The sequence below is a fragment of the Myotis yumanensis genome, unplaced genomic scaffold, assembly GCF_028538775.1.
Source record: "Myotis yumanensis isolate MYYU_CA2020_CCGP unplaced genomic scaffold, mMyoYum1.0.hap1 SCAF_16, whole genome shotgun sequence".
Classification (NCBI taxonomy): domain Eukaryota; kingdom Metazoa; phylum Chordata; class Mammalia; order Chiroptera; family Vespertilionidae; genus Myotis; species Myotis yumanensis.
In genome coordinates, this window is record NW_027223767.1 from 46487604 (window position 1) to 46514977 (window position 27374).

The window sequence follows — 27374 nt, forward strand, 5'->3', positions numbered from 1 at the left end:
TAAGCAGAAAGAGGTTGCTCTAGAATTTCAAATTCTTGGACTTGGTCAGTTATTAAAAATGTGTTGAATTTTTTCATACATGTGTCTGTGTTGAGAATTGTGCAGAAACCAGTTAATATAGCAGACCTGAGACTATTATTCTTAGAACAGCCTGCATACAATGTTGGGGCCCTTTAAACTGGAGTCTGGAAACATGGATTTTAGGAGTGTTCCCACCATCCCCAGAGAAGATAAGGGTGCTTGCTCACTGTACCTAAACGTTACAAACAACATAGATTATACTGCACATCTGCTTTTGTTCTGGGAATCTGTAACTTGGGCACATGCTAGGCAGAGGGTGACTATGTGACCAGTGCCCAATGAGTACCTTGGGCACCAAGTCTCTAATGAGCTTTCCTAGTAGACAATTCACACGTGTTGCTAACAATTCACTGCTGGACAAATTGAGGACATTCTGTGTGACGCCACTGTGAGAGGATTCTTGGAAGCTTGTGTCTGGTTTCCTCTAGACTTTGCCCCATGTACCTTTTCCCGTTGCTTACTTTGCTTTGTATCCGTCAGTTTCATGTAATATATGCATGACTGTGACTATGCTGAGTCCTATGAGTTCTCCCAGCAAATGATTAAACCTTGAGTAGTCTGAGGGCCTCTCCAATACAAAAATATTATCTTTTCAAAGATGTTTACCCCTTTCTTAAGAGCACCAGCTTCCTTATTTATTCCTCAAAATTTGATTCCTCTATGTCCAATCTCTCATTTGGCCCCATGACCTTATCCTTTAAAAATAAAAGTAAAAAACCTCACCAGCAAGAATGTCAGCTTCATCCATGAAATGAGTACTAAACACTGTAACTCGATTAGATTTTCTGTATTTTAGAAGATTCCAAACAATATGCCGAGAGCAGGGGTCCATTCCAGCTGTTGGTTCATCTAGCAAGAGTATCTGTGTGAAACGACAAGGGGAGGGCAAGGAATCCTCATGAAAACTAAATATACAAAACTTATGTGAACATAAAGGCTTGCCCATTTCAAATTATCTCCAATCGGAACTCTATTAGTTCTGAGTTTTTTGCTCATATGTGAGCATAGATTTTAAAGTTACCGGTTTGGCAAATGAATATTTTCCTTGGTTTAATTATAAAATACTAATGTCTATAATGTAAGATATAAGTGTAATAAGAATCAGATAAATTTAAAACAAAACATTAAGTAGATTGTTTTTATCTGAACAATCAAATGCTGTAAATATAATAGTTGCTTGTTAGAGAAGCAATTTGTTTTAAGCATATTTTCAATTTCAAGAAACATGGTGGTGAGGGTTGGGAGAAAGATAAATGAACATAAAGCCAGAACCCAGAGCCGTCCCTGGCTGCAGCAGCAAGGGCAAAAGTGACAGGATGGTAGGGACCCCTGGATCTCCTAGCTGCAGGCATGTACCTAGCAGTTTTCTAGCACTTTGCAAAGGATTTTATCAGCTAGTTCTGTGTTTATAAGGACAAAAAACAGCACAAAAGAGACACATACAAAATTACACCAGCAGGACAGTGAAAAACGAAACAATTCTTTTCATACTATTCTAAGAATTTTATTATGAGCTATCACAGATATACAATAAATTCTAGAGAATAACAGAACAATACTGCTATAGCCACCAGTGAAATTTAACAAATCTTATTCCTGGCCATATTTTCCTCAGATCTTTTTTTTTTAAAATAAATAAAAACTTCATGGATATAACTAAAGACCGCCCATTCCATTCCTCTTCCCAGCGGTGACCACTATCGTAAAGATGTTATGTATCTTTCTGACTTCAATTTTAAAGCCTTATTACTATAATTACATTTATAATAACACAGTATTTTATGCATGTTTAAACTTCATAATATGTGTGTATATACATCTTTCTACAACCCATATTTTTATTTAGCATAACTTAAATTTATGGCATCAGTGACACAATATTTGTTTACCTTTGGATTGCCAAGAACAGCAATTCCTAAAGACAGTTTTCTTTTTTGACCACCACTTAACTTTTTAGCTTGATTATCTTTGATAGCCTGCATATCTAAATCCAGTAAGACCTTCTGCACCTGTAAAAGCAAAACGCGAACAGTTATTTTTAAAAGTACACCATTTACATAATTATCGCTATTAGTTTTTAAGTGTTCCTATTTTAATATCAACCTTTAAAATGTTATTTTAGTGCAGGATTTAATTTTGCCATATGTTCCTATGTACTTTTGAAATAACAGATAAAAAGGTTCCTGAAGGAAAGGTCTGTTTGACTTTCGTGTGATTTCCCGGGTAGTGGGGAAGGGGATCAGGGCACAGGCTGTGTGTGTAGGGGGAGACGATGTGCAAGGAAAGGAAGAAAAGAAATACCTACATTGGAGACGAGCATCCTTCAGATGAAACAAGGACAGTTTCACACATGCTCGAAATCCGAATTCTCTGTAATGATGTTGTTTACTGACTCAAAATAGGTTTTTTACCGAGATTTTCAAGCATATTTTTATTACAAAAGGCTGCTAATTTACAGGGAATAAAAGTAATGAATTCAATATGAATAACATACTTCTTGTATTATATTATTAGCTGGTATTCCTTTGACCGAAGCCAGAATGGATAAGTTTTCTTCTACTGTCAAAACATCAAAGTGTATATCCAACTGTGGGCAAATGCCAATCATTTTTCTCGCTTCAAACATTTCATCTATTTCTGAGACACTGTGTCCATATATAGATGCAAACCCTAAAACCAAAATATACACATTCATATTAAATATATTAAGTATTAGAAGTCTATATGCTTTACTAGATACACTAACAATTCCGTTAATTGTATATTAGACATACAAGGTAAGAATTAATATGAATTTGGAAAATACAATGCACCCTCATTTCCATTCTGTCGGTGATTTACTTCAACTTATCGTTCAATCTCCTTTTCCCTCATTTCCAGGAGATACATAGTGGAAAGCGCAAGGAACCAGAAGCTTCACTGGTGTATTATTCACACTGATATTTCAGTAACAATCTTCCTTCATTTCCAGGCATTACACAATAGTGGGAAGAACAAAGAGATAAAAACATTCCCCTAACTAGCAGTGTGATCTTGAGAAACCAATCTGAATTCCAGTTTCTTCTTACATAAACTGAATACAAATATTTCCCACTTACGAATTGTTAAATCAATGTGATAATGTAGATTCATAACAAAAATTATACATTCTCATATAAATTTAAGATATTAATACAAAGTGACGCAATTATAAATAAACTTAAACATTAAACTACAATTCAAAAGATTCAGATTCCATATATGGAAATTTGGCCCTTTCTTAAAGTAAAATATTGTACCACCTCTCTTTGCTTACTGTGGAAATATGGAACTGCCATATTGAATTCTGATCTACAGGGCAATCACATATAACAATTATATGTTTGAAGTATTGTTCTTAAAATTCTATTTTAGGAAATGGTATTGGCATTTATCATTCTTTCCTTTTGAACTATTGTCATATAATTAGAAATCTGTATCTATTTTCTCAACCTGAAATATGTAATATTTACATTGTATGTCTCATTTAATATCCACATAATTAGTTATTTAAAAATGAAAAATACACACAATCTGATAAAATAGGTACAAAATTAGAACCTTTTTACTTTATGAATCGCTTTTAATTTCCTATTAAAAACAAACGTGTATAATAAAAAAAAGATAAAACACCTTTATAGACACAGATGTTGGTTCCAAATCATTGATAAAAATCAATCGTACATATTTCAAGGATAATTATGTTGTGACATCTTAGTTAACAATACTAATAAAATAAATAAGATTTTTTTTTTATGTCAGAAAATTCTCACCATCAGAAGGTGGACATAGGCCACAAAGAATATTCATCAATGTACTCTTTCCTGTTCCACTGTGTCCAAGTAATGCAGTAATCTGACCCTCATATATGTCAAATGACAAATCTAATTCAGGGGGGAAAGGAGAAGATTCAAATATAATTTTTATTTCTGTTGAGCTATACAAGATAATTCATACTAGTTAAACAAGTCAATAAATTTAAGACAGATTTAAAGTTACTAGCATATGTACGTGCATCATGTTTAATATTATACCATAATAATAATTGTTATAGTCAATGATATGAACAATAAGTAATAAAAATAAACTTTTATTTTTTGTTCCCCTGATTTAGAGGGTGCATAAAATATTGGGAGAGATCTGTATACTCACTTTGGGGAATTTCCAAAGGAATTAAAATAGATAAAAAACACACACAAAAGTTTCTTCCCAAGAGTATTCATAGGCATGTCAAATATATTGGCAAAAATAACCCCTAGAAATTGGTTAATAGCATGGGAATAGTAAACACTTGACAGATTTAATTTAAATAAGAGAAAAATGGAACAAAGAAATGTCAGCGGATGGATATGTCAATCATTGAAGGAGGACAGGAAGCAGGGACCTGAAAACCCAGCTTCAAATAGAGGGGTGGGCAAAAGTGGGTATACAGTTTTGAGTTCGTGAATCCCAGAGTTTATTCTTGTATTTTTATTTATTAAGCATTGCATTATTTATTCATATTAAACTGTAATCCTACTTTTGCTCACCACTGTAAGTATAGCCCTTCATTTAATGAAGGTGATCTGGGATTTAGTATCCCTAGAGCTGTAGGCCAGAAGTAAAAAATGAATCATCTCTCGAAGATTACATTATCCAGACTCCAAATTATCCCTGCAATTATTCATATACAGTATACAGCACTCAACCAATAATAATCAGGCAAGAGAAAGCAAGACCAAAAACCAACATAAAAGATAATAAAAATACACCTAGAGATGTATATACTGGTACCATATGAGAAGATTTAAAATCATTATGCTATCATATTCACAAAAGAATATTGGCAAAGAACTAAAAACTACATAAAAGAACCAAGTGGAAAGATAAAAACTGTAAAAGGTAAGTGAAAAAGATTTCAATAGCTTTCAAATAGGGAAAATCAGTGAATGACAGAAGTCAGAAGAAAATACCTAGTCTAGAGCACAGAGATAAAAGTGTAAAAGTGTAAAAAACTTGGAAAAGAGAATAAAAGACAAATAGAATAAAGTGAAAAGTCATAGTAAGTAATAGGAGAGAAAAATAGGACAAAAGATTGAAAAAGAAATGGCTGAGAATTCTCTAAAACAGAAGACATCAAGTCACAGATTCGAGATGCACTGTACGACGACGCAGAATAAAGGTAAAAACAAAAACATCGCCGACGTTGAGTATAGTAAAACTGCTGAAAACCAAAAATAAACAGAAAGATCTTAAATCAATAACACTAGTTCGTAGGTAAATGCAAATTAAACCTTGTTAACATATCAGTGTACTCTACCATAACAGTTAAACCACTGACAATACCAAAGGTTGGTGAGGAACTGTCATACATTCTGGTCATAGCAAACAAGCGTACCAACTTTAGAAAAATGTTCCAGTTCTTACTAAAGTTGAACATATGATCTAGCAATTCTACTCATGACCTAGATATTCTACTCAAGTATCGTCGTGCACCACTTTATGACGGCCATATGTGCTGAAAAATGCATTATTAGGCGACTTCGTCCTTGTGTGAACATCATAGAGCAGTGATGGCGAACCTTTTGAGCTCGGCGTGTCAGCATTTTGAAAAACCCTAACTTAACTCTGGTGCCATGTCACATATAGAAATTTTTTTATATTTGCAACTATAGTAAAACAAAGATTTATATGTTTGATATTTATTTTATATATTTAAATGCCATTTAACAAAGAAAAATCAACCAAAAAAACGATGAGTTCGCGTGTCACCTCTGACACACGTGTCATAGGTTCACCATCACTGTCATAGTGTACTTACACAACGAGCTATACTCTTACTCCACTGGCAGTGCAGTAGATTGTTTACACCAGCATCGCCACAACACAAGTAAGGCTTTGCGCCACACTGTCACAACAGCTACCATGTCACTAGGTGACAGGAATTTTTCATCTCCATTTACAATCTGATGGGACCACCTTCATATATGTGATCCCTCTTGCCCCCTCCAAGCAGCTCACTCGGTCTCTGTTAGTATGTGTATCAAGTATATATATTCTGTTGGCTCTGAAGAACCCCGACTGACCCACTGCTATACAACTACAATTCTCAGGACAGCCCCTCACAAAAAAAAGAATTATACGCACAAAATATCAGTAGTGGCGAGGCTGAGAAACCTGGTGTTAACCCAAAAGAAAAAAAAAAAGCAACTAATCTGTATACTCATGCACAAAAATAAAAGGATAAATAGTTGAATATTTTTCATCTTAACAGTTATTACTTTTTCTTTTACTACTTTGATGTTAGTTGTATTATGAATATTAATCACATAAATAAATGTAAGTATCCCTAAAGGAAAAAGAGAAAATTGTGATAAAGGAGCTTAAATTTCCCACAAATTGTTTTTCCACTTGTAGTTTAATACTAAGGAAAGCTACTTACTTCTCAAAGCCTCCACACTGTCACCTTTCTTTCTGTAGGTCTTCTGAATACCACTGATTCTGAAAAAACACCATTTTATATTTTAAGTATTTAAAGCAATTTATAAATGTGCGTTTCCATATACGTTTTCTAACCAAATCTGTCATATTTTGTAGAGATAATAAAGTACATCCCTACTAAAATAATCAGAGAGAGCTAATAATAATTATAAAAGCATTTGTAAAAAAACTACAAGACAAAAATATAGTATCCCTTTCCATTTTAGATGTCATTCATTCATTTTTCATAAGCCAACATCTAAAACAAAGTGAAGCATTTAACTCAAGCAATTTAGAAATTTCTTTTCATCTTTGATACTTTTCTGTTTGCAACTAATCAAATACTTGATTTTAGGCAGATTAAAAAACAAATGCTATTTATTTCACATCAGTACACATTTCAAACTGTCAATAAATGTGAAGTGATTCTCTCATTCCACTTTAAATGTTTTACATATTTTACAGAATTAATGGTTTTATTAACCAGTTTGAATTTTACCCTTGAAAAGGCAGACCACTGGCCCATTAATTATATCCTAAGTATTTCCCTCTCCCCAGATTTTATACATTTTTCTTAAACTTAAAGAACAAATTACACTTCACTTATCCTTTCATTTTTATTTCTGCTCTTTTTCTCATTATTTTTTAATTTGGTTTTGACTGATCTAGCAAAAGATAGTGATTAATTTCTTTGGTTCTTAGAAATTAAAGATATTCTAATTATATCACAATACCTAAGGGTTTATGAAATTAACAGAGGACAATTTCATATGTTGTATAACTTAGATAACATATCCTGAATCAAATTATAAAGTTAATATTTATTGTTTTAATCCAATACCAAGAAAGTTTAAAATAGCTTAACTGTGTAAACACCCAGTTTTATTACTTTAAAATCTTTTCCTTAAAACAAAAATTTCAAACCTAGCAGCAACCTTATTCTAAATGGTTGCAAAGAAGGTAAGAACTTAAAAGACAAGTAGCTCTTAACACTGTTTTAAAAATCATGAAATGTGTACCAAATCTCCCAAGATAAATTACTTACACACCTCATTTAAAATATAGGATTTAAATGTGGCATGTTCCATCAGCCATTCTTGTACCTAAATTGCCAAACAATTAAATCATACCTTATGGCTTCTTTTCCTATGAATTCTGAAGAGACGGGCTCAACAATTTCACTAAAACTAATATTCCCATTAACATTGCCCTCTGATAATTCTTTATAATTTCTTTTGTTCTTTGACCAATACGATGGCTTCAAAAAATATAAAGATGATCTCCGTAAGCCAAATTCCCCTGAAAAATAAAAATAAAAACTGAATTATCATAACAAATTCTTTCTGAAAACCAGTTTTATAATCATAAAGGTAATATGTGAAATCTATAACAACCTAGATCTTGTTTAGATATAAAGTACTAAGTCAATACTGAGATATAAAATATTATCTCAGTCAATAAATAGTTCAGAGTTGCTGAGAGTGCATGGGAATGTAAAGGTGAGTAAAGCACATTTTTTGCCCTAAATTTATGAGTACACATATACCAAGTAGTGGCTAAAGCACAATGCAGACTGTGAGGCATGTCATCCATAATGCTATTAAGAGTCTAGAAGAGGAAACATTTATATCTGGCTAGGGGAAATATTCTGAAAGCTTGAATGTATCATCTTAGAGAGTCTATGAAAATAGGAAGTTTTTAGAAAAGTTAATATAGTTCATAGAGAAGACTTTTTAGAATGAGGAGACGAATACATCAACAGGACAAACACAGGAGACTTATATATGGTAGACAGTGATAGTTGCCCACATAGCATGTACCCATTTTCCCCACCAAAACTGACACTTTAAAAAGAATATCGATGGGGGGGGGGGGGGGGGATTAATGTGGGGATAAGGACACATATGTAATAACTTAATAAAGAAATTTTTAAAAAAAAGAATATCCACTCCTAGACGGCCACATGTTTCAAAGAAATCTGACCCTAATTACACAGAAGATTCTAATCGATCTAATCAGTTAACATGCTCTAGTGATTGCTATTGCCCCAGCCATAAGCATGTAACCAGTCAGACAGAAGCAAAGGGCTTAGATGGGAGAAAGTTTCGCCCTCCCTCTTCCATTGGCCATGAAACAAAAAAGCATAAAACTCCGAGCTCATGAGGAGAGCAAACCTGCCAGACTAGAGACAAAGCTGGCAAAAGCATGAAGACAGTGGGTCCCTGATGACATGGTTGAGCAAGTCAAACAACTTGAAAGCCATCCTATCTCTGGACTTCCTTTGAAGTAAAACAATTGATTTCCTTCTTGTTTAAGCCAATAAGAAATGATTTTGTAGCTAAAAACAATCCAATACACTGGATATATGTTTAAATAGGACTGTACTAATGAATATTAAGTATAATACGGACAGGGAGGGTGATAAGGAGAGATTAAATATATAAAAGTATTGTGGAGGACATTAACATATGAGTTTCTATTTAACTAGATATACCTATTTAATAAGGATATGCCCACTAAGGATTTTGAGTGGATGATTAACCTGATTAAAGGAAATAGTGAAGTTCTTTGACTTAAGGTAAGGAATTATATGAGAGTCTAGACTAGTGCTACCCAATACAACTTTCAGCAATGATGGAAATGTCTTATATCTATGCTAGACGATACTGTCAATAACAGCCAGATGTGGCTACTAAGCACGTGTAATGTGGCTTGTGCTCTGAGGAAATGAATTGTTAATTTATTTAGTTCTACTTAATTTAAAATTTAAAAGCCACGTGTTTAGCGGTTACCATATAAAACAGTGCAGGTCTAGAACACAGACAAAAGTAATGAAGAACTCAAGGGGAAAAGCATAAGGGGTACTGGGTATTTCATAGTATTTTGAATCTATAGGAATTTGCTGTAGATCAGTGATTTTCACCTCATGGCACACATAAACTAACTACTAGAATTCTGTGGCACACCAAAAAATGCTAAATCTTTAGCTGGTCAGACAAAAAAAAAAAAAGGTATAGTTTTGATTCATTCACACCAGGCAGCTATTTTGTTTTGTTGTTGTTGTACTCGCTGTTGTTTTATTTGACAATCTAAGGGAAAAGAAGTCGGTGCCCCTGACTAAATAGGGAGCACGCCCGTGGTTGAAAATCGCTCCTACAGATGCAGGATAAAAGATGAGAGGAAAGGTAGGAGATACAAGATTGCTTCACAGTTTTAGACCTTAGAGGGTAAAATAATGAAACACTTTAGCCAAAGAAGACTGAGATAGGGAAGTACCAAGTTAAGAAGTTCAGTTAGGGACTTAAGGCTCTTAAAACAAACTGCTCTTGCCCTAACCAGTTTGGCTCAGTGGATAGAGCATTGGCCTGTGGACTCAAGGGTCCCAGGTTTGGTTCTGGTCTACAGCACATGCCCAGGTTGTGGGCTTGGTCCCCAGTGGGGGACGTGCAGGAAGAAGCCAATTGATGATTCTCTCTCATCATTGATGTTTCTATCTCTCTCTCTCCCTCTTCCTTCTTTCTTTCTCTGAAATAAAAATATATAGTATATTTTAAAAAAAACAACTGCTCTCTTTTTACAATCTTCTTATGTTCATTAGTGGTTAAGACACAGGTACAAGGTATACTTATTTAAAATTAAATTAAAAGCTTTAACAATGAATATAAGTTGGGTGCTTTGGCTAAAAAAGAAATAAAATTAAGTTGATCCTATGTGGACAAAACTAAAAATCTTTAAAGTTAAATCCAAAAACTATGTGCATACCTGGAATGACTTGATCAAGATAAACAGCCAAGAGGATATAGAATATACTATTAAGTATTAGCATGATAATAGTAATAATTAGAGGATATGGACCTTCAATCAAATTATAAAATGAAGCACCTTCATTAATATCTTCCAAATGCATGACCTAAAGAAGAGAAACACCAACTTTATTATACAAAAATGATAAAAATAAGCAAAAGCTACCACTATTTAGAGTTACTCCTTTTATCCAGAGTGACAGTAATCAAACTGGGCTGTTTAACAGATTAAAATCTACCAAATAGTAACATAAATTTATATGGAAAACAGTAAGAACTTTACCAAACTCTTAAGTGTATCACAGCAATCCCTTTCAATCATGTTTTAAATGTGGTGCTCCTAAAACTAGTATACATTCACTCCTGGGGTATTGAATTCTAATACTATTATTATCAAATGAAATAAAAATAAAGTATGATGTTAATACTAATTAATGCAAACAAAAGACTTATGGTCCACATAAAAGGCAAACAAATTAAAATTATTTCATTAGAGAATAAAATGTCAACATCTTTTCAATACTGAAAAGGGACAAAGTATTAGAATTAATTAACCTAATTATTAATACAATTGTTAAGTTATTCATGGTAGCTATATGTGACAGAGCAGAGAGGACCGTATTAGAGTTTGAGGCCTCATTTAGCTTGTAGACCCGTCAGTAAGTGAATAAACTGTAACTATACCACCTTTCTGAATTTCAGCCTTATCGGTGAAAAGATGAATTAAATGACTCTAAAGGCCCCTTCTGCTCACCTTCCTAAGTGAAGGGGACTCGGTGGATTTCCAAAATATGTTAACAACAGCTCTTAGGTCTTAAGTAGTTAAAATTTCTTTAACTCAATATTTTCAAACAATCTATCTTAAGTCTCTACCCAGCAAACATGAATAATGTCTTATACTAAGTAATTCATTTTTTCTCTGACATTAACCAAGTGTATGTTGTTACATAAAACAGTTTCTTATAAGAATTTTTCCCTTAGGAACTGCCAGCCCCTGTAAAGACTAATAAAAAATCAAATTTATAAATCTAAATATTATTTAGGTGAATGATAATCTCATGAATCCTGGACCAATAATATCCACCAGGTCTACTTATTTTATTGCTACAGTCATGAAATATTTGTTCTGCTCCACACACAACTTCCTCCAGACACACATCTGAGATTATTTTACAACAGGTAGCAATGTAACCAGGCCATAAGCAATCTAAATTACCTGACACCTAAATTAATCTCTTCTAACAAACTGAGTTATTGCAATGAACTAGACTGCTGAGATATACTAACACAGAAAGTGGAGAATTTACAAACAGATAATATAAATGAACAAATTAAAAATGGAAAAAATATAAATGAAACCAATATAAAATGTACTTCAGTATTCAAATATTCCTTTCTCAGATTTAAATTTAATTTTTTTTCAAATCACAGGTAGTATTCATGGTAATATAACAAGCTGCATGAAGCTGAAGAGAAAAGACAACATTTAGTGAAAGCAACATAAATATGCCACCTACCTGTGCAATACCAATCAAAAAAGTACACTGACAGAAGGGACTTAAAAGCCACACCAATGATTTGGGAAAACTTTCCATGAGGACTATCAAAAGGCCAACAAATCCAAAAGCCACAGTGACTAAAAATTCAACTATTCCCACATGTTTTGACTTTTTAAACAGAGGTGTCAGCATTAAAGCAAAAAATACCTATAAAATATAAATATTAAGTTTAATGCACACTGTTCACATACATTGGTATTAAAACAAATACAATTAATTTCTAAATGCTACGGTAAGATATTTTACTTTCAAATAGTGATATACATTTAAAAATTTAAACTGACAAATTTCAAAACTGCGTAGTATCTATCTAGTAGGCAAACATGATCACCTCTAGTCTACAGAAACCATAAACAGCTATGTGTTTCTGGAGTTAGATGGATACATAGATGAACAAAACAATAAATCAATAAGCTGTTAAGTACAGACCCCATCATTAAAGTTTTATGTATCGATATGAAACAAAACAAGTTAAAAACTGGGCAATTATGTAGAAAAGTATGACTTATATGTAAATTATTATGTTAAAGAGAAGAGGTGATAGTGAAATACTTAGTAACTGGCACAGCATGGGTATATAAACCAACCCAGATGGAAACTGGATCCACTTAAAACAAAGGCTGGTCATTAACAGCCAGCGTTCGGCCAATATACGGAATGGATACCAACACTTCCAAAGAGCTGTATTTACAAAGACATTATCTTAATACAACATCATCCTGTAACATAAGTTAACTTTCAAGATTTCATGAAAACAAACGAATAAAAAGTCCAGTACTACACAATCTTAAATGCACATGTTATATGAAGAGTAAAAGATAGGTTCAGAGGATTTCTATGTGAAATACATCATATAAAAACAAGTTAAATTGAAAATTTGAGACTATTTTGTACCTTTCCTAGAATGAGCTATATTGATACCATATGTGCCATGTATCAATAACCTCATAACAATCTGTCTTTCTTGGGAAATTGACTATAAATAAGCCAAAGAATAAGACTTTACTACATTAAACAAATATTTTGGCAGTTCCTTATTCCTATTTCAAGTTGAAATACTTACAGATGACAACCCATACAGGAAAAAGAGTAGAAATATCACAACGCAGCTACTTTGAGGGAATAATGCAGAAGTTGTTGCAATAACTGACATTAGAATGGACATAAGAAAAATCAAACTTGCATACAGAAGAACCCAGGAGAGCCTAAAATGAGAATACAAATACATTATGGTTAAATGCATGGGGTTTTAAAAGTTCAAAACAAATCACTTTAAACAAAATTTCATCTTTATTTCAGCCAATATATTCTTAAAATTAAATCAATCTATTAATTTCTGTATATATTCATATATTGAAAATGAATACTCTTATATGTAATTAAAAATACAGTACTGGTTAAGTTATACTCTGATATAGATATTAAATGATGATTATCGTTGCAAGAGTAAAAAAATGAGTTATTATCAATCATGATTAATCTAAATTTAATATTTCAAAACTTCAATCATACACATTACTTCTGATTTTCTTAAAATACAAGAGTTTAATGACTAACAATTTTCTTTATTGCATGTGCTACAATAAAACCCCTGATAACTCCTGGTATTTTAAACAATAAAGACTACATCACTAATCAACAACATACGTAATAAGTACATATTTACACATCAGATCAAGAAAATCAATAACAGATTCACTATATTTGTTCAAAATTTCTCCTCAAATCAGAGCTCAATGGAATTTCTATAGCAGTTTCATTTTATCCTTACTTTTCAAGTTAATAGATGATAATTTAATATATGCTATCATAAAATCACTGAAATAGAGCTAAAGGATACCTAAATTTCCAAAATGCAACTCATCATTTTACAGAGGTAAAACTGAAGCACTGAAAGACTATTTTGCCTAAATTCTTCCAGCTACTGCTTCCTCACAAAATACTTTAATAACCCAATGCATCTTAAAAACCAATCACTATTAAAATGACAGGAGGTAAAAAAAAAAAAAGAGAGAGCAAAGAAAACAGGTTACACACAATGATCCCATCAGGTAAAGTGTTACAATTAATTGTTGCATTGAGTTAAATGGAATAAAATTTTGTAAACTGGCCTATAATACCAACTCACATGCTTACTAACTTTTTCCAAAATGTATTGACTTTTCTCCCAATATGGGGTCAAAATAAATTTTCTCACAACACAATAGGAAAATTAAAGAAAATACACCTAGAATTACTAATAAAAATGCATGGCTCTATAAAATTATCAGTTTTAAAATGCAGAAGAACTTGTAAAAAATTTTTCATTTGTTTCTCTATCAATTATTTAACTTTCATCTTAACTCACACAAATAACCTTTTTTCAGGAAAAAAGCCTATAAACTGCATGCACAAAGTTCAATCATTTTAACTAAACTTTTAATAGCATGTACATCTATGATATTGGGAGAGGACCATACAAAGCAATTAATTTCTAACTCTCCAAGAGCTCATATATTCTATGCACTGAAAAAATTCACTAAAATACATGGAGCACACTTTATCAATTCAAACAGAATGTGAAATAAAATTTAAACACGTAATGTTAACATGCTTTCCAAATCCCACTTTTCTTATGTTAAAACAAGCCAATCAATTGCTGAAGCTTGTTGAATAGTCTCACATTTCAAGAAAAGGACAATCACTGTGAGAAAACAGGAGCAGTACCTCTCCTACCAAGTTAGGTGAATAACAAAATTGAAATTCTGAAGATTTGTATAATTAATTATTAATCATACTGAATAAACTCTTAATAACATACCAAAAGGCAGTGTCATGAAGTCCCATTATCTTTAAAAACTCTTTTAGCTTTTTCTCTTTTTCTGCCACGATATGAATTGCCAAAAAGTATCCAAAGGGTGAAAATGCTATTACTAAGTATATTAAAATTACTCCTCGGGGAAAGGTATCTATTTCTACAACAGCAGTTTCTCCCATAATAACAGCTTTAGTTGATTCCAGCTCCTTCCATACAGAAACATTGGTCTTCAACTATAATTGGAAAATGTAAATACATTCGGTTAATTTTCTTCTGAAAGTAACCCCTAAAAAATTGTGATAAGTATACCAAAAAAAAATTAGTCAATAACCTAGTAAATACAGTCCTCAAGAAGCTACACACCTGAAATAAAGTGACTGACCCCAAAACCATGATAGAGTAAAATACTGCTTTTATATATCCTGGAAGCAGACCATAAAGTTTAAAGTCTGAAGTTGGGAGGTATACATAGTTTGATAAAATAATTTGTCAAAGAAAATAAAATTTCACAGCTACCATCTTAAGCAATTATGTACGTATATTAACAAACATATTCATTTATAAAATTGAAGAATTAAGGAATTGATTACTAGTACCATGAATGAATATCATTAAAAGTGTCCTTTTAAATAGTATTTTTTAAAAATAGTATGTCCTATTGTTTTATAATATGTGTGTACAGCATGTATAGATAGAATAATGTAACTATGCCCTATGATACCTCTACCAACATTCAACGGAATGTATAAAATATGATCTGCTTGGCCTATTCTTCCAGTGTGGTCTGGATTGTCTGTACCTTAAACTTCTCTGTTACTGATTTGTATAATATTACATATCTGTAATACATATACCATGTGTGAGAGTTTATAAGACAAGTCTACATATGTTATCTCATTAGGTTCTTTTAACAACCCTGTCCGGTAAAGCATTATTATAGTCATTTTACTATATAGCAGTCTAACAACAGAGATAGGCCTTCTGTTCAAGGCCTCCTGTTCATTTTTATAAAAATGTGAAACATGGATCAGGTCTAAGCATGTCTTTGAAATATAATTGTAACATTGTATATGCAATCCTAGTGGCAGTATAGTACTAAAACAATACTGCCAAAAAGCATAGGCTGAACTAGCTTTGCCTCTAAATTAACGGAGTTTTGGAAAATCACTTAATCTCCCCGTGCTTTAGTTTCACATATAAAATGGACATAATAACAGCAGCACCAATCACAAAGGGTGGGTAAAGATTAAATTGGTTAATATTAGCACATAACTTAGAATCATGTTTGGCAACTAAATTATAAATGTTTGTTAAATTAAAAAATAAAGTCTACTACTATGATTAAGATAAAGATACTCACTTTCTTTAAAATAAGTTATTTTTATTCAAGGGGAAAAGTCTGCAAATACAGATCCTTCACAAATATTACCTATGGTCAACACAGATACAATAATACAGATATATAGAACGCTGAATCATATATTTAGAAATTATCCATTAAATGTAGGTTTCAAAAATATTAAAACAGAAAATGACTTTTTCCTTATCTTTTTCCCTTAAAGAAGTTATAAGTTATGTATTTTATTCATTTGACAGCAGTCAAAACAAATACTGCTGTAAATACCTAGGGTGTAATTGTTAAAATAAGGTTTGGCTTTCTTTTTCTTTCTTTATCATATTTACCTGAATAATGGCAGCATCTATGGATGCTTGTAAAACTGTGAACCCTGAGGACCAGTACTGAGCAGCCTCACATGATTTTGAACAGCCAGCTATGGGGGGAAAAAATGTGAGACATAAGATTTTGCATGACTTGCAAATGCCTTCGTTTAAAGATAACATATAGAGGTTTACCAAAGTAATATGATTACTCATTTTCTACAGGACCAAAGAAAATAAGCAATTACCCTTCGAAGACTAAAAATATCACATTCCTGATTTATTTGAAATTTTTGAATTAATAAGTTAACATGTGTTATGATACTGAATGGTAAATGAAAATAAATAGGAATTGTAAACCTAATTATTTAAAATAAGTCACTTTTCTGTTTTAAGGTAAGTTACTCTAAAATGACTTATCAGCTTCAAAGCACTTCCAGATACAAGGACAAGCCCAGGTTAAGTCAATAGAAAAAAATATTTTCTACGGGCTTTTTGGAATTAGTCACAAATTCAATACTTAGCATAGTGACTTCAATACTGATCAACAAATGTCTCTGGTTAATAATATTACTTCAGAAGTTTAAACCTTAAAGGCTGTTTTCCATGTTTCAAACATAAACTAATGAAGTTCACTGGTGGAAAACCTTGAGGTTTTAAAGATATGTAATATACTATTTGTGAAAACAATTACCTGGAGAAAAAAATACAGATTTAGAAAGTCATATAATTCAAGACACATTTTTGTGTTACTGTAATCGATGTTATATAAATGTATTAAAATGAAAATGGGTGTTACATTCATTGTATTTTATATTATATATGTAGATGTAGATAGGTGGTTAAGTATACTTACATAAATTCATGCTACACTTGACAGTTTTCTTATCTGAACAAATAATTATTGTTGAAAATGCCAATGTTGGACCCCACAAAAAGTTTGCATATGAACGACGAGCAGCAAAACACATACTAATTTAACTAGTTTTCAATTTTTTAGGGGGAAACTACTTACCTCTTGAATTCATGTAAACAGAAGTTACTGGAATCATATCAGGAAAAAAACGGAGTTCATAGGACATGAAGTCTTTGAAAAACACGCCTACAAAGCTGTCGGTCTTAAAAAGACTGGATGCTAGCAATTCCTTTTCATTTGCATATTCTTCAGTAATTATGACTATAAAATACAAAATATAGTTAAGTCACAATTTAAAATAGTTTACCTAATACAATAGACCAAATTTACCATTATATTTGATGAATGTAATACTTTATAAGCACTTTTGTCTTATGTTCTAGCTTCTTAGAAAATGAATAGAGATCTTAAAAAATACTAAAAAATAACAAGTAAAATAGTACAATTTTACACACACGATTTAACTGCCATTTATTTATATTATATTAATTATGTACAATACATGGTATTGGTATGATAAGAGTATACACTTTACATGTGATACCTGCAGGTCACTTATCTATCTCCAAGTAAAACTATACAAGTAAGTCCTTGATAAATGAGTGGGTATTTTCTTTTCAAATATCTTCTTATGAAGAAAATTCCATAATCTTTCTCAGACACTAAAGTATATATTTTAGTAACTATGATGCACCTCTTCTTTGAATAAAAATTGGCACTTAAAACCAATATAGCCTGTTCCTCTCTTAGAAGATATGTGGAGGAAATACTGTAGTCATCATCCAGATCCTTTCACATCAGATAATCCTAATTTTAAAATATTTTCTTGAAGCTTTATTTACAAGCAACTATTTTTTAGTACAGAAGCTTCAGAACATGTGGTGAAGTGGAAAGAACATAGGATTAGTATTTAACTTTATTACTTATTAGCTGAGTGAGCACAGGCAAACGCCCCAAACTTTAATATCCTCATCCACAATACCTACCTGATTACACTGGGTTCTTAAGATCAAATGCAGTCACAAATATGAAAATGCTTTGTAAATTTAAAGTATTACTTAAATGTTAATTATTGTGCTTTTCCAGACCTTTTAAGGCAGACCTGCCACTCCAGGATTGATATGAATAAAAAGGGTGTTAGGTCAACGTCCTCTTAGTCATATTACCATGTATGCAGGTATATCCCACTTTCAGATAGCTGTTGTTAAAAAGACAGAACTTGCCCTAACCGGTTTGGCTCAGTGGATAGAGCGTCGGCCTGCGGACTGAAGGGTCCCAGGTTCAAATCCAGTCAAGGGCATGTACCTTGGTTGTGGGCACATCCCCAGTAGGCAACTGATCGATGTTTCTCTCTCATCGACGTTTCTAACTCTCTAACCCTCTCCCTTACTCTCTGTAAAAAATCAGTATATATATATTTTTAAAAAGACAGAACTTTAAAAAAATCTATATATGTTTCCACTATTTTGGCATCTAAACTAATATACATTGACTTGAATTCCTTTGTTGTATATGTTTGCTCCTGCTTAGACTTATCAATAAATTTTGTTCTTAACATTTCTGATCAGTTTTTTTGAGCTGGCATGCTAAATTATTATGATTATTCATGTTACTTGTGCTTAATATGATAAACCGACAAACATGCTATATGCCAATAAGATAGGTGTTCGATAAAAATATTAAATAGCAATAAGCCAGAAAGAAGTCAATGGGGGAAGTTTCTTGACTCTTGATTGTATAAACAAGTATCTTCTATTCAATGATGCAGTAGCCAATAATGTCATAACATAACTAAAAGTTAATTACAAATACCCTATTATAAAACATGTTAATCTGTTACTTTCTACAATTCAGTATTTCATTAACTCAATCACCACAGTATGAACATTTCTGCGACTTTCTCCAAGTCCTGCATTTAGGTTCTCTCTCAGCCACTTTACTCTTAGTGCCTCGTTGATTTCTATTCCATCTCCTAGTGAGTACAAACTGAGGAAAACAGATTTAGGCACTTAGCCACAGTCATAGTCTCCAAAACTAAGTACTTCTCCAGTTTACACCACACGCCTCCATAAATAAGTATGGCAATCTGAAAAGATTACTGCTTTATCATCTTTATCATGTATTTCTAACCTCTTAATTATTACATGAGACAGATTCGAAATGTTCCTTCAAATCTTTTATCCCATATAAATATACTTACTTTGTAATGGCCTAAGAATTAAATATAAACTATTAAAACATATAATATATGCCTCCTATTACCAAAAATGTAAATTAAAGTTCCACAGGAAAACTAAGACAGAAGAGTTAAATGATTTTAATGTTTTTATAAAACTATACTTCGGTGAAAGGGTATGTCTCTAAGTGTTAAGAATGTTATTTACTCAATAAAGCAAGCAGAAAAATACTGACGAGGCTTTCTGGAACAGATAGAATACAGATAAAAGCTCACAATACCATCAGAAAGGTGATCAGTAGAAACCTTTTGCATGATGTTTCTTGTAATATTAGTCGCTGGAGTATATCCAAGAATTAGGTTAAAGAGAATAGATTTGTCCATAGAATTAAGTTCCATATCAGGCACTTCTTCATATTTCTTATTTGGATGCATCATGCTAATTAATATTAACCAAAATAAAAAAAACAGTGGAAAAAGAATTTCCTATAATAAAGGAAATAAAATGATTATGAAGTATAACAATGGCAACAAAATTCATCAAAGATTCTATGCAACTAATATAATTAATACCAAGAAAAAACCTGAGAAATTTGGCTCTCAAGTACAAAAAGTAGAAGCAGTTCTATCCTAACCCAACAGTCGTATTAATTTTCCTTTACATTTTTACTATATTTTAAAAAACAAGTCATGTAATAAATTAAAAAACATAAAAATTAGTATGTATTTAAACAAATGTACTCATATATAACTTTATTTAAAACAACTTACCAAACACCCCTAATAGAGGACCATAAAAATGTCTTTATTTAATTCTACATTAAAACTCATGCTTTAATTATACCTAAATTTCTAAAACTACACTCAGTTAAATTCAATAGTCTGCTATAATAGAGATGAACTATCTATTATTTCATCTTGCTATTTAATTGTTCTGCTGGTTTCAGGAGAAGATGGACAATATATTTTCATCCTTTAAAATTATTATTAACTGGTTATCCCGAGTTCTTATTTTCTTTTAGCCTTTAAAGCAATGTATGCTTTAAAACATTACTTTAAACAAATATATGACATAATTTTGGTAATGTCAGGCAATTCAACCCAGAGTCAAAAGATGGAAGATTATGGGGAATAAACTATGAAATAAGGTTCAACAAAGTTGTCTGTGGAATTTATTTTTCATTTCATGAAACTTGGGAAATGCATTCCTAAAAATTCAAAATTAAGCACTGATATCAAACATTAACTAAATTTAGGAATATTAGAATTTTTAACATTTAGAAAATAGGTAATTTAAGTACTTTCCTATGGCTTTTTTACTTCACAAGCAAATTAAAGGGACCTAAAAATATAAAATTATAATAAAAATGTATTCAGCAAAATAAACATCTCTTAAAGATGCAATGCAGAATAAACTGCAAGAACGCATAAGAAAGAAAAACATTCAACTTACCTGAACACTACTTTTTTTAGTCCTGCATTTAATTAGGTAATTCTTCAGTAGCAGTGTCCTGGTCTGTCTCCAAACTCCCACCTCCCTAATTGCAGTAGCCATGTTTTCTGGATCAGTCTGTTAAGGGGAGGGGTGGGGGGAATTTAAAAACAAAAAAATAAAATAAAATATGTTTTAAAACTGGAACCACACAGTTAAGAACATGCTATTTTTAATGGCAAAACAAACAAATGTCTTGGTCTCAGGTTGGATGGAGTTAAGCATACTCCAACCTCTCTCTCCTGCCTGGACAGAATGCATGGAATAGCAATTTGAAGACCCTGGGAAGTAATTGGTGGCGTGTGAAACAAGAGGGAGCCAGGATTATAACTACCACCCAACCCACAGTGAGCTTGCCACTTTTTCCCTGGAATGCACTGGAAGCAGGCACCAGGGCACCCATCTTATTTTGTTTTTAACTTTTTCTTATGTCCCCGTCCCCCAGTAATCCCAAGATAGTGGTGGCAGGCTGCAATGACGAAAGTTTAGTGCAGCCAAAACTCTGAAGCAGGGGAACCTTTCTCCCCTTGGGGTGGAGTTATGGTTCCAAAGGAGTGGGGCCCAATCCTACTGCTTTCTTCTCCACCTGCTACACGGGACCCTGGATGTCGTGAATGTGGTTACAAGAGTGTAGCTCAGTGATACAGATAAACCATAGCTTTTCAGCTGGAGGATGAAAAAGAGGAAAGTCAGCAGGGAGAGCAAATCAAAAGGAGCTCAGGAAAGAAACACAGTAAAGTTATTAACTCCCGGACTAACCCTTACCAAACTGGGCATACAGGGATCTCATCCTATTCTGTGTACCAAAGACTTGAGGAACTGAACAGATAGATGTCAGACCACTGCCCAGACCCAGTGGCACACACAGGACATATCCAAACTGCATTGCAAAGGCTTTTGAAAACCAAACTGAAACCAGTACCACAGCTCAAACAGTGTGGGTAGAAACCTGCAGCCTGAACCTAACCAGGTTGACAGCAGGCTAAACGAAAGTAACAACACTCTCCATAGGATTAAGACAAAATTCAAAGTCTCGTATAATCCAAAATTACTTGGCAAGTGAAGCACGTGGAAAATATCAACTCTTTTAAGAAATGAAAATCGGCAGAAGCCAATGCCAAGATTTCGAAATTACCTGGCAAAAAATGGAAAGCCGCTCTTAAAGAAAGTGCTCCAGCAAGTGGTGGTGTTGAAAAGAATAAAAGGGAAAGGCAGTGAGGAATGCCTGGCCTGCCCCACATTTAACACTGGCTGTGAGAACAGAATCACACAGACAATATCCAGGAGTTCGCTCTCTAGTAATATAGTTCACACAAGCACATGGCAGAGTTGGAAATGATGGAGAGGACCATACCACATTCAAGAGCAGCTTTCTGAGTAAACAACATATATCAGGCTTTCCCTTTTGCAACATGTATTACAAGAGGATCCTTGAAAGCACAAGTTAACATCTAAAATACAATAAAACTTTTCATGGCATATTTTTAACATATCATACTTTCTCCAAAACTTATAATGCTTGATATAGTTCTGACTCAAAGTCTTACCAATGCAGTATTTTTAAAACTCTTTTAATAAACCCGCTTCTTAACTGCTAAAGAACAATGACAAAGATACAGAGATAAAGGTACAAAACTTAAAAAAAAATAAGTTACTTTCTATTGACTCACAGCATACCTGGGGAATGCATTACTTTTGTTGTAGTACAGCTTTAAATAATAACTAGATAGGTTTTAAACACCTAATATTAATCAACTATTTAACTTTCCTAGATGAATACTTTCCTAGGTTAAATAATTCATACTAAATCTAATAAGCTGCAAGAAAACTGAAAGCCATAAAGCCCCTTCTCCTTTTCTAATATATTAATAATTGACTTAAAAGATTAGAAGTTTACATAATCTGAAACTCAATCTCAAAAATTCATTTGTTTACTAAAGAAATATTGATTACTGCATTAGCATGCCATGAAACATATTTCACCTTTCTCAAAACAACACAAAATGTACATGACCTTTAGAAATAACTATTAGGGGAAAATCATTTGGTTGGAATGCACTAGTTTTATTTCCGAGAGAAATGAATTCAGATTATATCCTATAAAATAAAGAAACTGAGTCATCCTGATGTTCGTAACCTTCTGGTAACAGATGAGGTCAATCACCTTAGCAAGCTTGAAAGATTCTCAGAAAGGCTCTCAGCTGAAAGTGTTCCGCTATCTCCCACAGCTGACTGTCAGCGGTTACTTCTGGTCCGCCCCAGCAAAGCTGATTATCACTCCTTTGTTCCAAGTCTGTAACCAATAAATAAACTCTAACTGCAGTTACCATAGTGGGTCATCATTATTTATTTGTTTACACGTCTTAGTCTTAAGCTTGAACTTGACCATGAGATCCTTAACAAAAAAAAAAAAAAAAGATTGCCTAATCTATCTTTGCTTCTCTACCACCAATGGTAATATTATAACCAATATCACCTTCCTGCAAATTACTTTAGGAGGCTTGATGAGAGTCTGTAGAGATCCATGGTCTGCAAATTACAATGGAGGAGGTGGTGGCTAAATCCAGCCTGTTTTGTATAGTCCGAGTTTAGAGGGTTTTTCCCCCATTTTTAATGATCGGGGGGGTCAGGGAATCAAAGAATATAATACCTTGTGACATGTAAAAATTACATGAAATTCAAATAAAGTGTTACTGGAACACAGCCACGCTCACTCGATTCGGTATTGTCTATGGCTGCTTTGTGCTCCAACAGCAGAGTTAGGTCATGGAAACACAGGCCAGATGGTCTGCAAAACCTAAAAACCTGGCTCTTTGCAGGAAAAGTCTACTGACCCCTGATACGGATTAAAGGAATAAGAAAAAGTGGCACATTCATTTAACACTAAACATAATGAGGAAACATCAGTTAGACACTAGCACTGGCTTTACAGATAGATAAAATGTAATATAATGTGACAAGTGCAACTGAGGGGAGAGAGCTTGGAAAAGACTGGAATGGAAATTCCAGGCAGAGGAAAAAAAGGAATGGAAAAGCTAGACTCCCAAAAATGCTTAACTTGCATAAAGAACAAGGACGCCTGCAATATGGCAGAGGCACCGACAAAGTGAATTAGGGCAAAGGACTGCAGGTGCATGCTCCATACCACACTGTGCAGACGGGCAATGGAAGCACGTGGAATACCGAGCGTGCAAAATCCAATGAAGACGCTCTATTTTGTGTACCCACACAGAGCATCCCATATTCCCTCTACCGGGCTTTTCATACCTCAGCCTGACTGGTTAATTGCCTGGCAATCATCTATTTCACTAATCCATTCACTCTCCCAAAACCCCAAACCTTCCAAAAGCGTCCCCCCCCCCCCCCCCCCCCCTCCCCTTCGCATCACCCTCAGATGACGAGCTGATTTCTACTTCACTGAGAATACCGAAGCTACTGGAAATTTCCAAAATGCCCCACCATCCCTCCTACCCACCCACCCATCGACAGCTAACGTGCCTAATGTAATGTTATACATTTCAACAGAGTGCTACTAGTATTTCAGCCTAAACTGAAGACTGTGTTCATTAGAACTCTGAGCCACAAAAGCGTAAATGCATGGAACCTGGTATTAACAATACAGGGTGGGGCAGAAGTCGGTTTACAGCTGTGAGTACACAAAACAGAGTTTATTCCTGTAGCATTATTTATGATTACTGCGTTATTTTTCCATACGAACAACTGTAAGCCTACTTTTGCCCACTCTGTACTTTTAACATTTTTTTTTTTTTTTTGGAAGAAGAGGTTAAGCACATACTTGGCAGATAACTGGGAAGAAATCCTGCCCACACAGGCTTTTCAACTAATGAAATAAAAGCACTACAAAAAAAAAAAATCAAGCCTTTTAACAGATAAATTATAAATGCTCTTTTCTCTACTATTTGAACATTTGCTGAAGGCAGTGTAATAACACCGCAAAATACTGTTGAAATGATTTAACCTAAAGTTTATGACAGCATTTCTGGCTGAATGGGAAAATAACGAGACGCAATCAATGGTACAATGATAAGCTATCCAACACCTTTTCTTAATGGCTCCTAAAAGCTTGTGCTTAAAACTACTTGAACCCAATTAATTCACACACGAATGCAGATTGCCACGTTTAGAAGAGTGTTACAGAATTCTTTCATAAGATCATCTTCCCAATTAAACTCAAGGGCAGAGATGCTACATTTTACTCATCTTGGTACTCTTGGCACATAGCTGAGTATCTGGAAAATAAGGCATTCAAACAAACATGGAATGGACCGATAAATTTGCTTTTATCCTGTGTGTAAGGTTCCCCTATACTCAACCCCTTTTAAAAAGGCAAATACACTTAAAAACAGCAGGTATTCCAGGATTCATGCCTTGTTAGTTCGATTTTACCCAAATACCCCAAGGAAGGGCCCTAATTGCCCTCCTATTCTCTTGCATGGAGTCTCCCCTAAACATATGACATATCGCTCTTCGGGCCCAGACACAAAATACAAAGCGCCAGCATTTGGCGTCTGGCATCCCTGGGTTGGAATCGCAGCTGTACCTCATTATTATTATTATTATTATTATTATCATCATCTTCTGGCTGAGACCTTCATAAGTGACTTAACTTGAGACCCATTTTCCACACCAGCGCCGCTAGAATAACGCCTCCAGCCCCACAGGGTTGCCCTCAGGATTAAATGAGACCAACACTAAGCCTAGCTCCTCGTGGGGAGTCCAACACAGACGGCTGGCCTCCCCTTCCGCCCAGGTTCCTGCCGGACGCCCTTGCTGCACCGGAGACCCGACCGTCTCCACCCGAGACTTATTTACACGCACAGCTAAGCCTCGGAGCTCAGGGCGATCCCTCCCGGGGCCGCGTCCTCGCCCCCAACGGGGAGCCCCATGCCTCCAGCCGGCTTAACTCGCACCCAGGCCGGAATCCCTTCACGGCCGGAGCTCTTCTTTGCGGGTTAGGAAGCAGGGTGCCTCTTCCCCCCAAATCGTGTCACGAGCTGTGCGCATTCCCCCCACCACCCACCTCCCTTCCCCACGCGCGGCGAGGATGAGCGAGCGCGCCCCCAGGAATAAGGAGCTAAGCTAATGCGGCGGCTGTGCGGGGGCGCGCGGGGGTGGGGGTGATGGACACCATGTCCCGTCTCCCACGACGCCCCGAAGAAGGAAACGACCCCGTCCAACCCGACGCACCCTGGCGGTCGCCCCCCAGCCCGGCCGGCCGGCCGGCCTCGGGTCCGGGGTGCCGGGCGGGGCCCCCTCAGCACCCCAAGCATCCGCACACTCACGCCCCGCGAGGAGCAAACCGCGCTTCCTGCGCGCCGGGGAGCGGCCTCCCTCCAACACCCGCCGCCTCCACCGCTGCCCCGACCCGCCCGCATCCAGCTCCGCTCCCCAGGCGGCCCCTCAACGGCCGCCTCCCGCCGCCCGGCTCGACCCTCTCCTCCCCCCGCGGCGGGCGGTCTCCCCGGGTCGGGGAGCCTCCACCGCCGCCGCCCTCGGCGCCGTCCTCACTTCAGGGCCGGGTCCGGGGCCGCAGCGCAGTCAGGGCTGGACGCGCTCCGTGTGTGCAGACCGCGCTCCGCGAAATGCGTGAAGGCGCGTCCCCCCCGCGCGCGTCCCCGCCGCGGCGTTGCGCGCGCCCGGGCGCAGGCGGGGAGGGCGGAGCGTCCGCGAGGGGGCGCGCGCCGGGGGGCGGGGCGAGCGCGGCGCCCGGAGACCAGGATCCCGCGCGCCCGCCGGGCGGCGGAGCCCCGGGAGCCCCGCGTCGCGAGACTGTGCGGCGGGGCCCTCCCCGCGCTGCCCCGGGAGGCGCGGGCGAAACCGGCGGCGTGAAGTCAGGAGCGCGGGTGCGCGTCCCCGCCCAGGTGACCTTGCCCGGCGGCCCTCCCCGCGCCGGCCGTCCCCGCGCCGGCTCCCGCGTCACAGCCAGTTGTAAGCAACCGTCGTTTTTATCTGAATCCCCGCGGCGTCGGGCGGTCCTCTCCCTGGACTGCAGGCCCCTTCCCTGCTCCTCCGCCGTCCCCTCTTGCCGCAGCGATGGGGTGCAGTGACCTCGTGGTCCTCACTGCTTCCCCGGCCCCCTGTCAGACACCGCCCCCTGGGACCTGGAGGACGCTAGGTGTTTCTGCAGTGTCCTCCTGAGAGTCTGGGAAAGGGCAGATTCTGAATTTTTAAACAATGGCCTGAGGCAGGTGGTATCTTTTTTAAAAATATATTTTGTATTGATGTCAGAGAGAGAGGGAGAGAGAGAGAGAAACATCAATGATGAGAGAGCATCGTTGATGGGCTGCCTCCTGCACGCCCCCTACTGGGGACCGAGTCCGCAACCTGGGCATGTGCCCTCCACGTGCCCTGAATCCAATGGTGATCTCCTGGTTCATAGGTCGAGGCTCAACC

At 35.7% G+C, this 27374-nt stretch overlaps 1 protein-coding gene across 4 annotated transcripts in view; it reads right to left on the minus strand.

Annotated features, from left to right (window-relative positions):
• Positions 1–26548, minus strand: part of ABCA5 (ATP binding cassette subfamily A member 5) — a 58837-nt gene extending 32289 nt beyond the window's left edge. Inside the window, exons 1-16 of one of the 4 annotated variants that reach the window (XM_070394980.1) lie at positions 26490–26533; positions 23125–23253; positions 20922–21038; positions 19750–19954; positions 17392–17553; positions 16401–16489; positions 14721–14950; positions 12984–13125; positions 11879–12067; positions 10321–10468; positions 7689–7857; positions 6521–6579; positions 3873–3983; positions 2576–2751; positions 1971–2090; positions 805–943 (exon numbers count right to left, since the gene is read on the minus strand). In XM_070394980.1, coding sequence (XP_070251081.1) covers positions 805–943; positions 1971–2090; positions 2576–2751; positions 3873–3983; positions 6521–6579; positions 7689–7857; positions 10321–10468; positions 11879–12067; positions 12984–13125; positions 14721–14950; positions 16401–16489; positions 17392–17553; positions 19750–19954; positions 20922–21023 — 2041 coding nt within the window. In that variant the 5' untranslated portion in view covers positions 21024–21038; positions 23125–23253; positions 26490–26533. Of the gene's footprint in view, positions 1–804; positions 944–1970; positions 2091–2575; positions 2752–3872; positions 3984–6520; positions 6580–7688; positions 7858–10320; positions 10469–11878; positions 12068–12983; positions 13126–14720; positions 14951–16400; positions 16490–17391; positions 17554–19749; positions 19955–20921; positions 21039–23124; positions 23353–26489 lie in introns of those variants that run through there. The other 3 variants (XM_070394982.1, XM_070394981.1, XM_070394983.1) reach the window with 3 other exon arrangements.
• Between the last annotated feature and the right edge of the window lie 826 nt (positions 26549–27374).